Genomic DNA, 21,272 nt, shown 5'->3' with positions numbered 1-21,272 from the left:
AAAAATGAGTTATTAAGTGCTCATTGATAAAATACTGAACACTAAGTGTGCAAATAATATAGACTCATTGGTCTTAAGTATGGTCCTGAAGATCATTCAACCTTCTCCTCCTGTCTTCAAATGGGCCATCAGAACCTGCTCCCATACCCAGAATTAGTCTCTTCTTCCATCTTGCCACAAAACCCTCTTTCAGCGAATTATTGACTTCTAGAACATCAAACCATCCCTAGAGATCTTCAAATGACCACTTGGCTACCAGAGAGCACACAAGACAGAAACTAGGCATGGGTTTCTTTCTTATTTTAAAACATCTTCAGGGAGTTTTTGATAGAGTTAAAACTAGACTTAGCATTATAACCACTTAGTCTCCCTTCATGACCAGTTTCAAAAGGCATGATTGGTTTCATATAGGCAGCCACCAAAGTAACTTTCATAATATCAGCTACATTATTAACCACATCAAATTGGGATCAGAATAGCCACCAGATTGATTCATTTTCCATGTGCACAATCTGTTACATATTCAGAACAATCATTAATGTTTCTTAACTCTTCTTGAAACCAGTACAGAGCCTTGGATTTTGTCTAGGGTGAATTACTTCATTCAAAAAAACAAACCAACAAATCAGAAACTAATTTTTCAGCCTGTCATAAATATGACTACAGAACATGTATGTTCCTTCCTGGATACATTTGACTTTATCTCTTCATAACAGCTTCTAATGAATCTTAAAAACTTCCTCAAAGTGTTCAGCAAGCAAATAAAATCAGTTTTCCATACACATTATAGCTAAAACAAGATCCTACCTGTAAATTATAAACAATGATTGTTTCTTACTAGCTTATGATATCTGTGAAGATTTTTCCTGTTTCTTAGATTTTTACTGAACTACACCTTCAGGTTTTTTTTGTTTGTTTGTTTGTTTGTTTGTTTCGAGACAGAGTCGCGCTCTGTCACCCAGGCTGGAGTGCAGTGGTGTGATTTTGGCTCACTGCAACCTCCGCCTCCTGGGTTCAAGTGATTCTTCTGTCTCAGCCTCCCAAGTAACTGGGACTACATGTGTGTGCCACCACACCCAGCTAATTTTTGTATTTTTAGTAGAGGCAGGGTTTCACCATATTGGCCAGGCTGGTCTCGAACTCCTGAGCTCGTGATCCACCCACCTCAGCCTCCCAAAGTGCTGGGATTATAGGCATGAGTCACCGCGCCTGACCCAGTCTTTACCTTATAGAAATAATACTCTTTTAAATCTACTTCACCTCTGATCTTTAATAGTCTTTGCCAATCAGTAGTTTCCTGATTAGCCATGACTGTGTCAATCTATTTTTTAGCACTGGGATTATTTGTCTGGTCCTATAGTTTTAAAAAAACAGGCATGCCACTGAAGTGAGGCTGAAATGTGAACTTGGGAAGACTGTAGTTTCCCTTCCTATTAATTATCTCCCCTTTCACCTGGTGATAATATGATGCTGGCAATAGCTGCTTTGTCTTTACCTAATTGTTTTAATACCATTTAATCTTCAACAATGAGTATTTTAAAAGCTCATGTAGCAAATGAGCTGGGGGTGTACACAGGCCGTTATGGACAGAATTCGAGCTGCATCTTTTGATGGTATTGCTTTATAAAGCTAGCTTAAAATGAGAAAAAATTAAAACCTTGCATCTTCGTATACTGTTAATTCTAAACCATTTTAAGGCAATAATTACCAGAGGCAGGAACGACAGCTATGCCAAGTTTCTCTCTATCGATAGAAGGGTGTGTTACATAGGTTGGCATATCACTGACCTTTTCTGCAGTCACTGTAATGCCAGCTTTTCATAACTATTGTTTTCTGTTTTCTCAGAATCTTCTCTGAACAATATGCATCTTATTTTCTTTCAGTGATGTGAATTGTTTGCCACGTGTGAAAGGTTTTACATATTTTTAAAAAGCCACTAAATGTAGCTGGGCATGGTGGCTCACATCTGTATTCCCAGCACTTTGGGAGGCCGAGGTGGGTGGATCACCTGAGGTCAGAAGTTCGAGACCAGCCTGGCCAACATGGTGAAACCCCGACTCTACTAAAAATACAAAAAAATTAGCCTGATGTGGTGGCACGTGCCCATAATCCCAGCTACTCGGGAGGCTGAGGCAGAAGAATTGCTTGAACCTAGGAGGCAGAGGTTGCAGTGAGCCGAGATTGCACCACTGCACTCCAGCCTGGGCAACAAGAGTTAAACTCTGCCTCAAAAAAAAAAAAATGTCATTAAATGCTTTGCATATGTAGGATCTTGTTCCAGGCAATGCAAAGTGTGAACTCATAAAAATTGTTCCCTTACTTTGAAAATTAGTTTTCTGCTACAGAATAGACACAATGTCCAACACGGTGAACAGGTTTATGACTTAAATAGAGCGTTTCTCTCTCAAACACACACACACACACACACACACACACACACACACACACACACACACCACGCAGGCACGATAAAAAAAATCTGAATTACAAATAAAATACTGATTTCAAACTGTATTTAAAGATGTAGTTAAGGCAAAATTATAAGTTAATGAGATGTATGTGTCTTATAGAAGGAAAGTTCATTAATTCATAATCACTTGCCATAAATTATATGTACAATTATTTTATGGACATGTATACAGCTGAGCCAGTCTAACGATCACCAATGACCTGAATCAAATAATATGGCAGAATTAAGGATGTGAAAAATTGTACAAATATGCTAACTTTCAGTGAAATATGTTTTGACTACCATAAAATTTATATAAATGTTAAAAGCACAGTTCAAACTGAATTATAATTTTTCAGGAGGTTTGCTTGTGTGCCATATTAAAATATCCCTGATGAAACATATTTCTTAAAACCACTAAGAAAAAAGTTCTTGCAATGGGAAAATGATTTATTTACCTGGATCTTCTATAGTTAAGTTCTTTATCAACCATTGAACAATGTCTGAACCTAGAAAAAGAAAAAAGAAAAACACAAACAGATGTGAACATTTTGTTTATACATATTAACTTTAAGAATTCTCCACCTTTGGTGCTCATATTAGAAAGAACTTTTCTAATTGTTACAATGACAGATTAAGGATCTACCCCAGATGGAATGCTGAAAACACAAAGTATGAATACTTAGCTGTCCATCAATAAACCAAGGTGTAAACTAGTAAATTATTAAATATGAAATATTTAAATGGAAATAAAATTTACTGTACTAGTAGAAAGTGATTTGTTTACTAAATAAGTGTTTACTAAGCATCTCCTATATTTCAGGTACAAGTCTTAGCACAGCATAACCAGTATTTTATAAGGTGGTTCCTGTCTCATTTTTGGTTGTACCCACCTCATCCTTGTATCCCCTCTCAAGTCAAACCAAATTTGTTTTTGGTTTTCGAACCCTCTTACGTATTTCAAGTCTCTGTGTCTCCACAGCAGTATTCTCCCTGACCGAAATGTCTTCTCACCATTTTTAAGACACTCAAGATTCACTGACATGACAGAACTTGCCTTGGCCCTTCCCCTCGTCCACTGAGTTCACAGTACTGTCCATGAAACCTCATTGGAACCCATGCAGTCTTTTATTGTCGTGTTGATCACACACCATTGCCCCAGCTGTTTATTTGATGAATGCCCCAAAGTAAGAACCTTGAAGCAGGGTGTCATATTCATCTTTGATTATTTGGAGCATAGTAAGTGCTTAACAATGTGTGATGAATACAAAGTATGAGCAAATATGTTTCTACTTCACACAGAAGAGACAAGAGAGGGTCTGCAGAAAACAATGTTTGAGCTAGATTTTGAAGGATGTATTTTTATCTATGAATAAGAGAGAAATTTAGTTGCTGAAGGGGCCTACGTAAAAACTAAAAGGTGGAAAAGCAGTCAACAGAAATAATTTACTGCACACTGTCTATATGTAAGTGCTGGGAATAATAGAAAATTGAAAGTAATAATGGAGTGCACAGTATATTCAGCAGGTCTTGAATTCTAGGCTAAAGAGTTAAATTTTCTTTTTCCCATAAGGAAAGCAGAGAAAGAGACATGCAATATTTTTGAGCAGAAGAATGACATTATCAAAGTAAGTTTGAGGAGTATGACTGGCAATATATATGAAATGCCTTGTAGTCAAAAAGAAGGCAAGGCAGTCGACATGTCTACTAGTTGCAATCCAAGGATGAAGGGAAAAGGTCTTAGTTCAGTGTACAAAGGAATTTCTTAAAAAATTACAGACTTCTTTCAGGACTTTACGACTAATTAGGTATAAAGGTTATAAGTAGGAGAGATTAAAAAAGAAGTCAAGGTTTCTAGCCCGGAAGCATAGATGAATAGAATGATGAAAATAAGAGCAGAAATGGGAGATTTAGCAACTGATTTGCTTGAGACATTCATTTGTATTTAAAATTGGTTTTCTGCATAACTCTTTTCTACACAAAATAGGAAAAATATGTATGTGAATTGTTTGCATACATAGTAAACTGTGTTATGCCTGCGTGAATTGAATCAAATTTCAGTGTGAACCAAGATTCCATTTCAGCCTCTCCTGGAGGCTGACTAGAGTTGCTGTCTACCCACCTCGGAGATTTGGCAAATTAATTACATTAACATTGGCAAAATAATTCTAGCTGCTTGAATTAAACCAGTTCAAAATCAATTTAAGAATAAATTTGATTACTAAACTTGACAATAAAGTCCCAAAAGTTATGAGAACATTCATACTCAATGTCAATTTCAGCATGCATGCATTTAAAAAATAACTCCAAGTATTGACTTGAACTTGTGTTCCTTTTACAGCTGCCATGGATTTAAATCATTTGGGAAGACAGACTCATCCAGATCCCAAAGGAAGTTTTACTAAAACAGCTCTGAGGGTCAAATGGAAACGAGATCATTCTCCAGAAGGCAGTTGACCGTGTCCCGGTGTTGTGTTCATCCTTATAGTCTAAGTTATCTGGAAGCACGATCTTCCCGTTGAAAAAGAAAAGGAGAACTCAGCTTTTCACATATACATGTAGTGATCCTTGACCAATGTCGATTCCCAGATACACAAATCTTCCGCATAAGCCCCAAGCACCCTGCTCATTTTTCAGAGTTGAGCATCTATTTGTGGAACATATGTGAGCAGCCACTGGAAATTTTCCATGCTTTTGAAGACAGCCAAACATTCATGCCAGGACTATACATATTTTTTATTGTGAAAAATGACTTGAAAAATGCTCTTAGAGACTAAGTTTTTAAAAATATTCTGTTCTGTTATGCTTTCTTTCCTTCTCTTTTTTTTTCTGGGCAGAAAGAAATACAAAGAAGCCTAATTTAAAAGTATGTTTAATTCAGAGAATAGGAAACTTTCTTTCTTAGCCTACTTTTGAGTATTTCTGTCACAAGTGTATTCTCAGTTCAGCTCTGAAGGAGTCAATTTAATTGGACTTGACCAACTGCTAGTGCCACTTAGCAGATGCTGTAGTAGTTTTTTTATTGTGTGATCACCCCAACATATTTATGGTTTTAGGTTATGGATTTTTAAATTGTTAAATTCTTACCCAGACTCACCATGTTAACCTATGCTCCATCTGTAAGAGTAAGACCTCAACTCCTTGAAGAGATAGGTAGAGAGAGAAAGAGGAAAAAAATCCAGTATCTTATTGGAACCAGAAGACTGAAAGAGAAACGTGCTCCTATAGAGTCATCTTGAGAAGCATGACTCAAATTTAAAATGGAGCATTAGAGTCCAGAGAAATGTAGTAGGAATGCCACCTTTACAGCAATTTCCCAGCTTTATATTAAATAAATAAATAAATAAATGGCTGGGTCTGCTGAAGTTTTTCACATATAATGTATATGTAGAATATTGTAGCATTCTATTTACCTTGATTTTGGAGCCCTCAAAGTAACCTGTGGAATTTTTTGAAATCACACTTTGACTGTAGCCTGTGGAAAGTTTATACAGGCATATGTCACTTTTACAGTTGCAGAGCTTTGTGCTCCGTCTGCTCAGCAGAAGCAGTAGAGGTTTTATTACTGTCGAATCCTAGCAGTATATTATTTAAAATGAAAACAAGCAAAAACAAACAAGCAGAATTCTTCCTCATCACACTGCTCATAGTTTTCTACCTGCTATACTGTTTCTTCCTTCCATGATTTTGCTAATGCTCTTCTATCTTCATCTCTTTTTCCTGTGGTGAATCCCAACTGAGGCCATAAAGTTCAATTCAAACATTATCTACTCCAGGAAGCCTGTTGTGCCCACCCCACCCTATCTTACTAGGTAAAGTGTTTTTTATTTATGTCCTATTAACATCTTTATCATTCTTTTTACTTATCAATGGTTTTATCATCCTGTCTTTATTTTTCTCTGTCTTCCTTTTTGCAATATAAGTCCACTGAAGGCCAGGAGCATGTATTATTCATCTTTGGATCCCAAACACCAAGACCAGTGCCTGACATGTAAAAGATGATCAGTAAATGTCAACAAAAGATTGGATGAATAAATAGCAAGACTCCCCTCCCCAAATTCTATTTTGAGAGAGTTTAAAAAGAATAGTATCCTTCATGCAAAGAATATTCTACTGGCATGTAATTTAAACACCACTATTATTAAACATGATGTTAAATTGATCTTAAACTTCAACATTATTTTTTCACCCATGCCACGGATCTGAATGGCATACGAAATTCCTTACCTGTGCCCCCTGCAGAGTGCAAAGGCCTGGACCAGGCTCTGTCCTAAGCCTGTATTACTTCCATTATGGTCCACGTCTGCACCCCTCCCCAGGATTAGAGCACATCTTCAGCTACAAGTGTCACCTACAGCTATCCACAAACTAAATCTGAATTAGAGGTGCACAAAAATATTAAGCATTCATGAAAAAAATTGCAAAATATTTGTAAATATAAGATATGAGGACTTTGTAAGCAAGCAAAATAGAACACATTTGATTTGTATCCTTTACAAAACTAAAGTATTTTCATAATTTTCAGCTAAAGACATTAGTGAAAACTTGAGCTCTTAATCACCATAGAAGGTGCACAAATTATTCCTGAGGCAAAGACGCTGACCTTTGCAATGTTTCTCTTTCAGGGACATGGAAAAGCTCTTTGTACTGCCCAAATACCTTTGCTGAAGCCTCAGAACCACATAGACACAGTGCTGACAATACAAATATTTTTATTTAGTGAATATCATAAATAATCCATAATCCATGATTTTTGATGTTATAACTATTCTTCTTTTTTTTTTTTTTTCCTTTGAAGACAGGGTCTCACTCAGGCTGCAAGACAGTGCAACAATCACCTCATCGCAGCCTCAACTTCCTGGGCTCAAGCAATTCCCCCTGTCCCAGCCTCCCAAGTAGCTGGGATTACAGGTGTGAGCCACCATGCCTGGCAATTTTTTTAATTATTATTTTTTGGAGGATGGGGTCTCGCTATGTTGCCCAGACTTGTCTTGAAATCCTGGCCTTAAGTGATCCTCCTGCTTCAGCCTCCCAAAGCACTGAGATTACATGGCATGAGCCACCAGGCTCAGCCAACTATTCTTAGAAGCTCTCACTAAATAGAAGACTTTCTATATACTAAAAATCATTTTTCCAACATTATTCTTTGTTCCTTGAAGTAGGCACAATAAATGTTTATTATCATCAAATAGCATGTAATAAACATCTATTGTGTTTCTGTAGAAGTTTGGCTGAGGATCTGCACTTTTAGGAACGAGAAAGAAAGAATGTCTAGCGAAGCAAATTCACTGATCTGTCAGTCCCTTGAGAGAAGAAACGACATCATACTCATCACGTTTCCACCATTCTCTTCAAAGTGCTTCAACACAGATCATCGTTAAATGTTTACTGAAGGCATGAGTCACTATTTATGGACATCTACTCTATACAGAAAAGACTCCAAATGCTGAAAAAGTCAGCTCTAATGGTGACTCCATCTAGTATGTTATGACACCACAGTGTATCTCTCATTATCATAATTTAAAAAGTTCTTCATGCAATTATAATTTTAACTCAATTTAATTTAAAACACGGCAGAATTTCTTTAAATTAAACTCAATTGAATTTCTTTAATTTTTAAATTAAACTCAGTTTAAAACACTGCAGAATTTCTGTAATTTAAAACACTGCAGAATTTCAGTTTAATTTAAAACACTGCAGACTTTCTGTTTGAGAAATGAAGTGATTTGCTTAAAGCTAGCATATTACCCTTTTGTAAAGCTGAATTAATGAACTAAATTTCTCCACAATCTTTCCAATAAGTAATTGCTAATATCTAAGAATAACATTTTGTTTATTTGAGTACTTGTGTCCTGTCCAGAGCCTTAAATATGATTGCACAGCCATTGTCACATCTGAGGGTTCAACAAAGCAACCTGCAACCAAAGGAGCAGGAGAGATGAACTCCAGCCCAGCTACAGACTATGTTCTCTAACCCCTTGATCTAAGAAATCTCAGCAATGGCAAAAATCTGGATATCACCAATTAATGGCCGGTGTCCTAGTTCTGTCTGCCTTTGGCCAAAAGCGGGTACTGAAAAAAGAGAAAAGCAGCCACTGGCTTCCAGGAACTGGCTGGGCACTCACAGCTGTGTCTTGGTGCTTCCCTGGTAAATATGAACAATTTCATAGAAGAACATTAACATCGGACAAGGCCGCTCTAGAACCCTCATAGGTCAAGATAAAAACAAGACCACTCTGTAATCAGATCTGAACACAAACAAAACATGAACATGGGCTGAGCCATAAAATATCAAATTCCATCCTGGATAACATGAGCGACTGCTGCTTCTTTATCAATCCCATATTTAGTCTTGTCTAATCTGTCCTCCTGTAGAAAAAATGTATTAAGATACCCAATCAGGCCGGCCACGGTGGCTCACGCTTGTAATCTCAGCATGTTGGGGGGCCGAGGCAGGTGGATCACGAGGTCAGGAGATGGAGACCATCCTGGCCAACATGGTGACACCCTGTCTCTACTAAAAAAAAAAAAAAAAATTAGCTGGGCATGATGGTGCGTGCCTGTAATCCCAGCTACTCGGGAGGCTGAGGCAGGAGAATCAAACCAGGGAGCTCGAGGTTGCAGTAAACTGAGATGGCGCCACTGCACTCCAGCCTGGCGACAGAGCGAGACTCTGTCTCAAAAAAAAAAAAAGATACCAGATCATGGAATTGTCCCTACTTCCTGACAGCACCCAATCTAGAGCAAAGGCCCACTTCCTCAGATCCTCTCCACGACTACCAATGCCAAAATCCTATAATAGATTCTTCCTAAAACCCTATTACTGAGACACCCCGATGGTTCCCGATGGCGTGCATTCTCCCTACCCTCAAGAAAGAATAAAGTTGACTTGTTCGACTATAGGCGTGTTCCTGGTGGTTTTGGGCTAGAGGCATCGACATTTTTTTAATTTAAAAAAATTGCTAATATCTATTAAGATGAATATAACAACAACAACAAAATTTAAGTTACTTCATCAGGGCGCTTTTGGTTGTAAAGAGTGATCTTTGAGGGAAGTATAAAAACATAAACTTATCAAAGAAGGAATTTGCAAAAAGGTACCCAGAACTAAAGGGAAAGGATGTATTTGAGCCTCAAGGACTCACGGAGGCAGAGACTGTCATCCTTGTTCCTTTCTGGACATCTTCATTTCTCTCTAGGAAACAACCTTTGCTATTTTCCATCCACAAAGTGGGTCATGAAGGCTCACAGCTCCTGGGTTAAAATCTCTGCCACTGAAGACGGCAAGCCATTTGAGGCTGAAATCTTGTAGTCCTAAGTCTTAATTCCTGATGAAGGGTCTCAGCTGCAGGGAGGTGCCCATTCCTGTATCAGCCAACTGTGGCAAGAAAAGATGGATCACTGCGCATAAAAATGGTCATGCTGGCGAGAGGTATCGATGGAGGCGTTTTCCAGAAAGAATGAGTGCTTTGCAGACATAACAATGGGTGTAAACTACAGCTTCCTTCCAGTTTGTAAAGCTTTTATGTTTCATCATAAAAAAAAATGCAGAAAAGAGAGGAAAAGTGGAATTCAAAAGCAAAATGTCAAATTTTGAATGAAACGAATATGTTATTCTGCCTTGCTATGAATATAAATGTGTTTTGTTCTATGAACTTATTATAGTCCCGTAAAGCAGAGTAGGAATACATTGTTTTTGTGTATGTGAATGAAACCACACTTTATGTGCACTAAAACGGCTACTCAAAGAAACTTCGTGATGTGTATATGATTTTGTGTTTTTATGAGTGGGTATATTTTTAAGTAAATAATTCACTTTCTAAAATGAATAACATGTAATTGAGTATTGTTACTTCTGGATTTTTATACATCAGGTATATCTAGAGAAAATTATTCAGTTTTCATAGAATTAAAAAGATTAACTTCTGCTCACAGTTTGAAACTGGATCAAACTTATGATATAAAGCCCTTCTTCCAATATTCTACAGCTAATAACACCTATGAAATCTCAAAGGTCAATGGAAACAAAATAATCAAAACAGATATGTTTCCTTTCAGTAAACCTCAGATACATTTGAAGCATTTGCCTACGAGACTTTAAAAATGTTGTTCAGCAGTCATTTAAATGCATTTGCAGATGTCGTGGCAAAAAGCAAATTATCTGGTTGATTACATTTTCTTTCTAGGTTGTTGCTCTTTAGAGTTCTCTGCCCCTTGCCCTAAGAGCAGAGTCACAGAAAATGTTGGGTTTTGTTGATATAACTTGAATCTTCAAATCAACAGGATAGAAGCCCGATATTCACTGTAATTACTACTACTGTGTTCTGAGGATAGGAAAAGTAAAAATATATTTCCCTACCCTCTGGCAAGGTACAATGAAAACAAATTAGAGTTCTGTGGTAGAGCTCCTTGGCTGTTCCTTGAGCAGACATTTTCTCAAGATCATGGGGATTTAACTAGATTTTTAATCTTTGTTGTGTAAGTTCCAGAAATCATAAAAATATCTCTTCAGACGCAAAGCAGGCATTTTGTCTCTCTTCAAAGCCTAAGAAGCTTTAAACCTAGGCAGCAAAAACAGCAAGGCAGCAAAGATGACAATAATGAGGAGATAAAAGGTAATGGAGACCACCCTCAGGATTATTTCCTGCCCTCTACTGGAGCTCGGGAGGATTCCTTATCAACCAGAGAAGCTTTTCCCAAGTCGCATTCAGAGAAACATCACGTCTGCCTCTTGTGTGGGATGGTGACAGTAAGTGTGGGAAATGCGGAGTTAAGAGAAGGAAGGAAAATAGGGTTCCTTGATGTGCAGCCTTTATTTTGATAAAGCAAGTTGTAGAAAAATCAAGAGAAGACTAAGTCCGCGGTGTTTCCTTAGGATGGGGATATTGGATCCCTTTTTAAAGACCATTTTATATTTTTATGTTTTAGTTCTATGGTTCTTTAGACTCAAAGAAAATAAAATAAGTAATAAGTGTGTAAAATGTTCAGATATAACTATGAATTTTGGGTCAGCTAACATATTGGAACACATTAGAATAAATTATTTATTAATCAATTAATCAATTCCATATGCTAGCTGGTAGGCATAAAGAAAATCCTAGTGGATCATTCTTGCCCTCAACACATATTTTTTTTCCAGCTACACACAGGCCATGTCTAACTGTCTAACTGCCTCTATGAAGGACATAGGAGATAAAGAAAATGTTTATTGATCGATAAATTAAAAACTTGCTCTTGACTGGATAGGCACAGACCTCATCAGTCTAGTCCAGACACAGTTGCTGTATCTGTTGACAGGTAGAGATAATACTTTTCATTCTTTATTAGCAGAGAGTACCAGCATTGGTCAAGAGGTGGATGGGCAGAAGGTCCAAGTAGATCAAAGAGGATTCCAATTCCGGAAATTTCCCAGTTCATTAAAGATTGACAAAATGAATGCACTTATGCATAGTCAAAACTACAGGTCAGGCCGGGCGCGTTGGCTCATGCCTGTAATCCCAGCACTTTGGAAGGCTGAGATGGGTGGATCATGAGGTCAGGAGTTCAAGACCAGTGTGGCCAAGATGCTGAACCTCGTCTCTACTATAAATACGAAAAAAATTAGCCAGGCGTGGTGGCGTGTGCCTGTAGTCCCAGCTACTCAGGAAGCTGAGGCAGGAGAATCACTTGAACCTGGGAGGCAGAGGTTGCAGTGAGCCAAGATCACGCCACTGCACTCCAGCCTGGGCGACAGAGCAAGACTCCATCTCACAAAATAAACAAAAACAAAAACAAAAACAGAACTACAGCTAAGGCCAAGTGCTTTTGTGCCAATCCTAATTATTTTGGCACTGAACGTGCTCTATATAGTGCTATGTATAGACCAAGGCCCAGATTGAAAAGAGTGAATCTTTTTAAAAATAACCCTGAATATTTCCTGCTGTGACAAAATATTGAAAATACCAATTAATGATGCCATTTTTGGGGTTCTATTTAAAATGTTTTCTATTATTGAAGATGTAATTTCAATACCATGAGGTATTGAATGATCACGAGGTCAGGAGTTCAAGACCAACCTGGCCAAGGTGCTGAAACCTTGTCTCTACTAAAAATACAAAAAAAAAAAAAAATTAGCCGGGCATGGTGGCGTGAACCTGTAGGCCCAGCTACTCAGGAGCCTGAGGCAGGAGAATCACTTGAACCCAGGAGGCAGAGGTTGTAGCAAGTCGAGATTGCATGACTGCATTCCAGCCTGGGTGAAAGAATGAAACTCCATCTCAAAAATTAAAATGAAATTTAAAAAGAAAGAAAGAGGGAGAGCGAGAGGAGGAAGGAAAGAAAGAGAAGGAAGGAAGGAAGGAAGGAGGGAGGGAGGGAGGGAAGGAAGGAAGGAAGGAGGAAAGGAAAGGAAAGGAGGAAGGAAGGGAGGGAAAGAAAGAAGGAAAGAAAGAAAGAGGAAGGAAGGAGAGAAAAGAAAGGAAGGAAGGAAAGAAGGAGAAAGAAAGAGAGGAAAGAAAGAAAGAAAGAAAAAGAAAGAAAGGGAGAGAGAGAAAGAAAGAGCCAAACTATTTTCCAGAGGGCCTGAGCCATTTTACATTCCTACCAGCGATGCAGGAGTGATTCAGTTTCTTCCCGTCCTTGCTAACATTAGTGTTCCTATTTTTTAGTTCAACCTTTCTGATAGTATGTGTTGATTTTCATTTGTGTCTGCCTGGTGGCTAATGGTATTGAACATGTTTTCATATGCTTTTTTGGTGTAGGTACATCCTTTTCTGTGAAACGTCTCTTCATGTCTTTTGACCATTTTCTAATTAATTTTTTTTGCTATTGTTTTTTCAGTTCTTTTTATATTCTACATACTAGTCCTCTCTTGGATATGTGGTTTACAGATAATTTCTTTTACTCTGTAGCTTGTTGTTCCACCCTCTTAACAAGGTCTTTTTCAGAAAAAAAAAAAAAGTTTTTAATTTGGATGAGGTCCAATTTATCAACTTTTTATAGATTATAGTATTAAATCTAAGAACTCTTTGCCTAGGCCAAGATATCCAATAATTTCTCCTACTATTTTCCTAAATTTTTTTTGTTTTAATTTTCCATTTTGTATTACTGTTTGTATAAGTTGTGAGACTTAGGTGGAACTTCCTTTTTGCCCGTGAATGTCCAATAGCTCTAGCACCATTTCTTGACAAAGCTATCTTTCCTCAGTTGAATTGCTTTTCCATGTTTGTCAAAAATCCATTGTGTCTATTTGTGTGGATCTATTTCTGGATTCTCTATTCTGTTTTATTGATCTACATGTCTATCCTTCTACCAATACCACACAGTTCTGTTTACCGCAGTTATATAATGTCTTGAATATATAATATTAACATAAAATAAATTCCTCCCACATTATTTTTCTTTCAAAATTGTTTTACCTGTTCTATTTCATTTGCTTTACTTATAAATCTTAGAATTATCTCTATATCTACAAAAAAATCTTGCTGGGGTTTTGAAAGGAATTTCATTAAACTTGTATATCAATTTGGGGAGAATTGGCTTTTCTACAAGGTTATTCTTCATGGATTTGAAGTATGTCTCTCCATTTATTTACATCTTCTTTTATTTCTTTCACCAGCATTTTGCAGTTTTCAGCATACAAGTCCTGAACAAACTTTATTTGATTAACACCTATTTAATATTTGGGCAATTTTAAATGGTATTGTGTTTTTGATTTCAGCATCCACATGTTCACTGTTAGTATATAAAAATGTAATTTACTTTTGTATATTTATTGCATATCCTGTAATCTTTCTGGACTCGATTCTTAGTTCTAGAAGGTTTTTTTGCAGATATTTTGGGATTTAACAGGTAAATATAATACCATCTGCAAAGAGGGGAAGCTTTAATTTCTTCCTTTCTGATCTGTGTATCTCTTATTTCCTTTTCTTGCTTTATTGCCCTGACTAGAAATTTCAACATTATGTTAAATAAATCCTCACCTTGTTCTCAATTTTAGAGGAAAACATTCACTCTTTTACAACTACATATAAAGTAAACTTATTATTATTACTATTATTATTTGAGACTGTGTCTCCCTCTATTGTCCATGCTTGGCTAATTTTTTAAATTTTTGTAGAAATAGTGTCTCACTGTGTTGTCCAGCTGATGATCTCAAACTCCTGGTCTCCAAGTGATCCTTGCACCTCAGCCTCCCAAAGTGCTGAGATTAAAGGCATGAACCACAGCACCTGGCCTAAAGTTTTTGTAGATGTTCTTTATCAAGTTGAGGAATTTCTCTTCCATTCCTGTTTTTTGAAAGTTTTTATTATGAATAAGTTTTGAATTTTGTCTACTAGCTTTTCTATATTGGCTAATATGATCATGTGATTTTTCTATTTTATCCTGTTAATTTGCTGGATTACAGGGTTAATTTTTGAATATTTAACCAGCCTGCATCTCTGAAATAAACCCACTTGGTTATGGTGTATATTATTTTTATATATTGCTAAATTCTATTTGTGATATTTTGCTATGGAGTTTTACATCTTAATGAAGGATACTGGTTTGTTGTCTTCTTTTCTCTACGTTATTTTTCTAGTTTTGACATCAGGGTAATAATAGCTTCATAAAATGAATTGAGAGATATTCTCTCCTCTTCTGTTTTCTGGAAGAGACTGTGTATAATTGAATTTTTTTTAAGTCTGGTAGACTTTTCCAGTGAAACCATGAACCTGGAGATTTTGTTTTTAGAGATTTCTAAATTATGAATTTAATTTTCTTAATAGTCATTGATTGCGCTATTCAAATTATCCATTTCATACAGGGTGAGTTGTAATAGTCTGTGGTTTTTGAGACACTGATCAGTTTTGTATAAGATGTCAAATTATGTGTTTAAGTTTATGGTATTCTTTTATCCTTTAGATGTCTGCAGGTTTTGTAGTCATTTCCCCTGCTTCATTCCCGAAAATGGCAATTTGTGTCTTTTCTTTTTTTTTTGTCTTGTTACAGAACTGTCAATTTATCAATTTTTATAAAGAACCAGCTCTTTGTTTCATTGGTTTTTAAATTATTTGAATGTTTTCAATTCCATTGATTTATGCTCTTTATTATTTTCTTACTCTTGCTTGCTTTGGGTTTATTTTGCTCTTCTTCTATGTTCTAGAGTTTGGAGTTTAGATGATTGATTTGGAAATTTTCATCTTTTCTAATGTATACATTTATGTTATAAATATTTCTCTCAGCCCTGCTTTAGCAGTGTTCCACAAATTGACATGTTACATTTTATTTTTATTGTTTTTTTTTTTATTTTCCAGAAGATCCTTCAATGATATTATTTAAAGTGTGTTGTTTAATTTCCAAATGTTTGGAGATTTTCCTTTTAGTTTTTTCTTATTGATTTCTAATTTGATTCCATTATGATCAGAGAACATACTTGGTATAATGTCTGTTTTTTAAAACTTATTATGATGTGTTTAATGGCCCAAAATATGGTCTTAGGGAATGTTTCATGGGAACTTGAGACCATGAAAAGCAAAACACCATGCTTTTTGCTGTTAGTTGGAATATCCTGTAATCAGGTCAAGTTGGTTGATCATGTTGTTCAGGTCATCTACATCCTTACTGATTTTTCTGCCTGCTTGATCTACCGATCTATCAGTTACTGATAAAGGAGTGTTAAAGTCTCAGCTCTAATAATGGAATAGTCTAGTTCTTCTTTCAGTTCTGTCCATTTGCCTCATGTATTCTGAATCTCTCTTGTTAGATACATACACATTTAAGTTTGCTACGTCTTCTTGGAAAAATGAGCTCCTCATTATTATCTAATGACCCCCTTTATTGCTTCCACTTTTCCTTGTGGTGACGTCTGCTTCATATGAAATTAATATACCTATTCCAGGTTTCCTTTAATCAATTTTGCACAACACGTCTTTTTTCTGTTCTTTTACTTACAACCTGACTATGTTGTTATATTTGAAGCAAGTTTCTTGGGGATAGCATGTAGTTGAGCCATGATTTTATCCACTCTGCTGGCCTCTGTCTTTTAAATAGTATATTTAAGTAATTACTTGTATTTAATGTAATTACCGATATGTGATGGTATATTTAATGTAATTACTGATAGGGCTTAAGTATGCCATTTTATTTTTTGTGGGTTTTTTTTCTTGTTCCTGCCTTCCAGTGGATTGCATTAATATTTTTAAAAATCCATTTCAATTTTCTAAGTTTGTTTGTTTGTTTGTTTGTTTGTTTGCTTGTTTTTACAGTCTTGCTTTGTCACCCAGTCTGGAATGCAGTGGCATGAAAATGGTTCACTGCAGCCTCAGCCTCCTGGGCTTAAGTGATCCTCCCAGCTCAGCCTCCTGAAGAGGGAACACAGATACATGCTACTATGCCCGACTATGTTTTTATTATTATTATCATTATTATTATTATTATTATTGTTATTATTTAGAGACAGGGTCTTGTTATGTTGCCCAGGCTGGTCTCAAACTCCTAGGCTCAAGTAATTTTCCTATTTCAGCCTCCCAAACTGCTAAGTATGATTACAGGTATGAGCCACCGCACCTAGCTCTAAATATTTTTGAATGCATTATTGTGCAGCTCTTTTTAGTTGATGATAAAATTATATTCACACAACTTATTATAGCCTTCTGGTGTAATCACTTTACCAATTTGAGTAAAGTGAAGTATGGAACCCTATGTCTCTTCATGTTCCTTTACTCTCCCCAATTTTTAATGTTTTTTAGCTAATTCCTCTATGTACAGTTAGAATCATATCAGACGTTGTTACATTTTTTTCTTCAACAATCAAAACAATCAAAAAAATTCAGAAGGATGGGTGCGGTGGCTCACACCTGTAATCTCAGCACTTTGGGGGACTGAGGTGGGCAGATCATTTGAGGTCAGGAGTTCGAGACCAGCCTGACCAACATGGGGAAACCCCATCTCTACTAAAAATACAAAAATTAGTCGAGAAGGGGGCACATGCCTGTAATCCCAGCTACTCAGGAGGCTGAGGCAGGAGAATCACTTGAATCCAGGAGACAGAGGTTGCAGTGAGCGGAGATCGTGCCACTGCACTCCAGCCTGGGCAACAGAGCAAGACTTTGTCTGAGGAAAAAACAAAATTTTCAGAAAATCAGAGAAGATAAGTCTATTGTATTTCTTACATGTTTGCTTACCATGTTTTGTTCTTATCTGATATTCCAAGGTTCCTTTTCTTATCGTTTCCCTTTTATTTAGAAAATTCCTTTTAATCATTCTGTTAGAGTTCATCAGCTGGTGACAAATTCTCTCAGTTTTCCTTCACCTGAGAATGTTCTGATTTCCCCATTATGCCTCAGGAAAAATGTTTGCTGGGCAGAGGATTACGGATTGATAGTTCTTTCTTTTCAGCAGGAAAGGAAAAATTTTGTGGCACTTTCTTCTGGCATCCACGGTTTCTCTCATGAGAACGCTGCTGTGGTTTGAATCATTTTTCTCTTCTAGTTAATGTGTCATTTTTCCCTGACTGCTTTCAAGATGTTTGTTTTGTGGTTGTCTGCAGTTTTCAAATGTTTATTACGTGGCTTTTTACATATTCAAAGATGTCCTGGGCTGCAAGTTGGACAAGTTTGTCATGGATACTTCAAAATCTCTGTAATCTAATCTATTATCTCTGTCATCTCAATCTTGACCACTATTGATATATATATTTTTTTCCATTTAGTTAGAGGTCTTCCTGGTTCTTGGTACGATGAGTATTTTGTTGTTCTTGTTGTTAATACAGCGTCTCACTCTGTCACCCAGGCTGGAGTGCAGTGGTGTGATCTTGTCTCAGTGCAACCTCTACCTCCCAGGCTCAAATGATTCTCGTGTCTCAGCCTGCCAAGTAGCTGGGACTACAAGCATGTGCCACCATGCTCGGCTAATTTTTTTTTTTTTTTTCAGTAGAGACGGGGTTTCGCCATGTCGGCAGGGCTGTTCTCAAACTCTTGGCCTCAAACAATCCACCCACCTCGGCCTCTCAAAGTGCTGGGACTACAGGCGTGAGCCACTGAGCCTGGCCTGATGAATGTTTTTTAAAATTGAAAGCTGGACATCTTTGTATTTTGTTATGCTATTTCGGGTTTAATTTAAACCTCTGTTGTAGTTGGCTTTTGATGACACCACTCCTCCGGAAGAGGGAAATGCTGTTTCATGACCACCTGCTGAGGGTAGAAATTTGACACTGCAGTGAGGGTGGCCTGGTCACCACTGTTTGATGGCAGAAGTCTTGATGCTCCCTTAGGCTTCTTCTGACACCACCCCAGGGTGGAGAAGTGGGGTGTTATTACTACCAGGTTGGTGCGGGATATCCAGTCTCCTCTCGTGATCTTCACTGAAATGTGGATGGGGGAAAGGAGGTCTCATTCCTGACAAGAAGCAGACCAGTGGTGACTAGGGATGGGGCGGGGTGAGGGAAAATGAAGAAAAATGGGTTTCAAAAAGGCACAAGGAAACTTTTGGGGAGAATAAAAATTTCTACTATTTTGATTATGTCTGTGGTTTTAGGGATATATTCATGTGTCCAAATGCATCAAAATTTTATACTTTACAGCTATCCAGGTTGTGTATTAATTATCCCTTAATAGGTATAAAACTCAAAACATCTGAAAACAAAGAAGGAAATATTTTAAGTCTCCTTACTCATGTCTTCAATGTGAATTAGGTTGTAAGATGGTAAGACTTTCTTTTTTTCAGCACTGAATGGTCCAGAACTGTATTGTTCAATATGTTAGCCACTAGCCACATGTAGCTAATTAATCCCTCATTTATTTCTTTTCTTTTCTTTTTTTTATACAGAGTCTCCCTCTGTCACCTAGGCTGGAGTTTAATGGCGCAATCTCAGCTCACTGCAAACCTCTGCCTCCTGGGTTTAAGTGATTCTCATGCCTCAGCCTCCCGAGTAGCTGGGATTACAGGTGCGTGCCACCACACCCAGCTAATTTTTTTTTTTTTTTTTTAGTAGAAACAGTGTTTTACCATGTTGGCCAGGCTGGTCTCGAACTCCTGACCTCAGGTGATCCACCTGCCTCAGCCTTCCAAAGTGTTGGGTTTACAGGCGTGAGCCACCGTGCCTGGCTAGTTCCTCATTTTCACTAGCTACACTTCAAGTGCTCATTACCCACATGCAGCTAGTGACCACCTTACTGGACACTGCAGATATAGAACCCTTACATCATTAAGAAACTCTTGGACAGCATTGGTTCAGGTATTACAATATTATGGGAATAATTATCTGGATATGTGTGTGTGTTCATGTGTGTGTGTTTTCATAGGCTAATTTTTACTTTTTCAAAATGAAATTATGAATGTGAAAGTGAATAGTACAGGACCTAACACAATATAGCCATACAACAACAATAAAAATGTTAGCATCTCTTCCATCCAGTTTGGAAAATCTTTTATTTGAAATAAGAGTAAGAAGTCAATTGAGAGAATTCCAAAAGGTGCCCCAAAGCAAAAAAAAAAGATTGAGGTTTAAATGAACTGTACGGTATAAAAAAGGCAACAATTTTAAAAGTAAGATAGTAAGGATAAATAGTAAAATAGTAACGCTTTCTAATTAAGATACAAAACCTAGCAGCCATAAAACAAATGGCTGATAAATATGAATTCACATAAATTTAAAAATTTCTATACAGAAAAGAAGAAAAGGCACTATAAACAAAATAAAAATAAATAAATAAATGACTGGTATACCCAGACAACAAAACATCATTGAGTACTAAAAAGAAATGAACTACCAAGCCATGAGGAGTCATGGCAGAACCTTAAGTGCATATTACTAAGTGAAAGAAGTCAATCTGAAAAGGTCACGCACTGTATGACTCCAACAATGTGACTTTGTGGAAAAGGCAAAACTATGGAGACAGTAAAAAGATCACTGGTTGCCAGGGGTGGAAGAGATGAACAGGTAGAGCATAGAGGATTGTTAGGGCACTGAAATGACTCTATATGATATTCCAATAGTGGATTCTTGTCATTATAACCCATAGAATGCACAACACCAATGATAAACCCTAATGTATACTACGGCCCCTGTGTGATAATGATGAACCCTGTGTGATAATGACGCGTCGGTGCGATAATGATGGCCCCTGTGTGATAATGATGCATCAGTGTAGGTTCACTGAACCGTAACAAATGTACTACTCTGGTTGGGACGTGTTGGTAGTGGAAGAGACTGAGGTATATGAGAGTAAGAGGTATACAGGAAATCTCTTTACCTTTCTTTCATTTTCCTCTGAACCTAAAACTCCTCTGAAAAGCATAGTCTTAAAAAAATAGGCCAGGCGGGATGGCTCATGCTGGTAATCTCAGCACTTTGGGAGGCTGAGGCGGGTGGATCACCTGAGGTCAGGAGTTTCAGACCAGCCTGATCAAGATGGTGAAACCCCATCTCTACTAAAAATGCAAAAAAAAAATTAGCTGAGCTTGGTGGCTCATGCCTATAATCCCAGCTACTTGGGAGGCTGAGGCATGGGAATGGCTTGAACCTGTGAGGCGTAGGTTGCACTGAGCCAAGATCGAGCCTTTGCACTCCAGCCTGGGCAGCAAGAGTGAAACTCTGTCTCAAAAAAAAAAAAAAAAAAAAAAAAAAAAATGGTACCACACTGTGAAGACATTTTTGCAATCAACTGAAAATGGAAAGTGTATTCTTCCATGTTGTCTCCCCAGCACTCATCATTTTGCTGTCACATTTTATATTTACTGATATTAGATTTTATGTATCTTTGTTTTAATTGCCCACTTAGACACAGTTCATGAGAGCAGTGATTTTATTTGTCTTGCTTATGCCTGTATCTTCAGTGTCCAAAGTAGTGCTTGGCATATGATA

At 37.2% G+C, this 21,272-nt stretch overlaps 1 protein-coding gene across 10 annotated transcripts in view; it reads right to left on the bottom strand.

The window, feature by feature from the left end:
- RGS7 (regulator of G protein signaling 7) overlaps window positions 1-21,272 on the bottom strand; it is a 591,371-nt gene that overhangs the window by 204,336 nt on the left and 365,763 nt on the right. For all 10 annotated transcript variants that reach the window (XM_034949698.4, XM_034949699.3, XM_034949703.4 and 7 more), the window contains one exon: window positions 2,908-2,958. In XM_034949698.4, the coding sequence (XP_034805589.3) occupies window positions 2,908-2,958 (51 nt within the window). The remainder of the gene's footprint in view (window positions 1-2,907; window positions 2,959-21,272) is intronic.

This window comes from Pan paniscus, chromosome 1 (genome assembly GCF_029289425.2).
Source record: "Pan paniscus chromosome 1, NHGRI_mPanPan1-v2.0_pri, whole genome shotgun sequence".
Taxonomy (NCBI): domain Eukaryota; kingdom Metazoa; phylum Chordata; class Mammalia; order Primates; family Hominidae; genus Pan; species Pan paniscus.
Note: the sequence above shows the minus strand (reverse complement) of the source record. Positions and strands in the feature narration are given on the sequence as shown.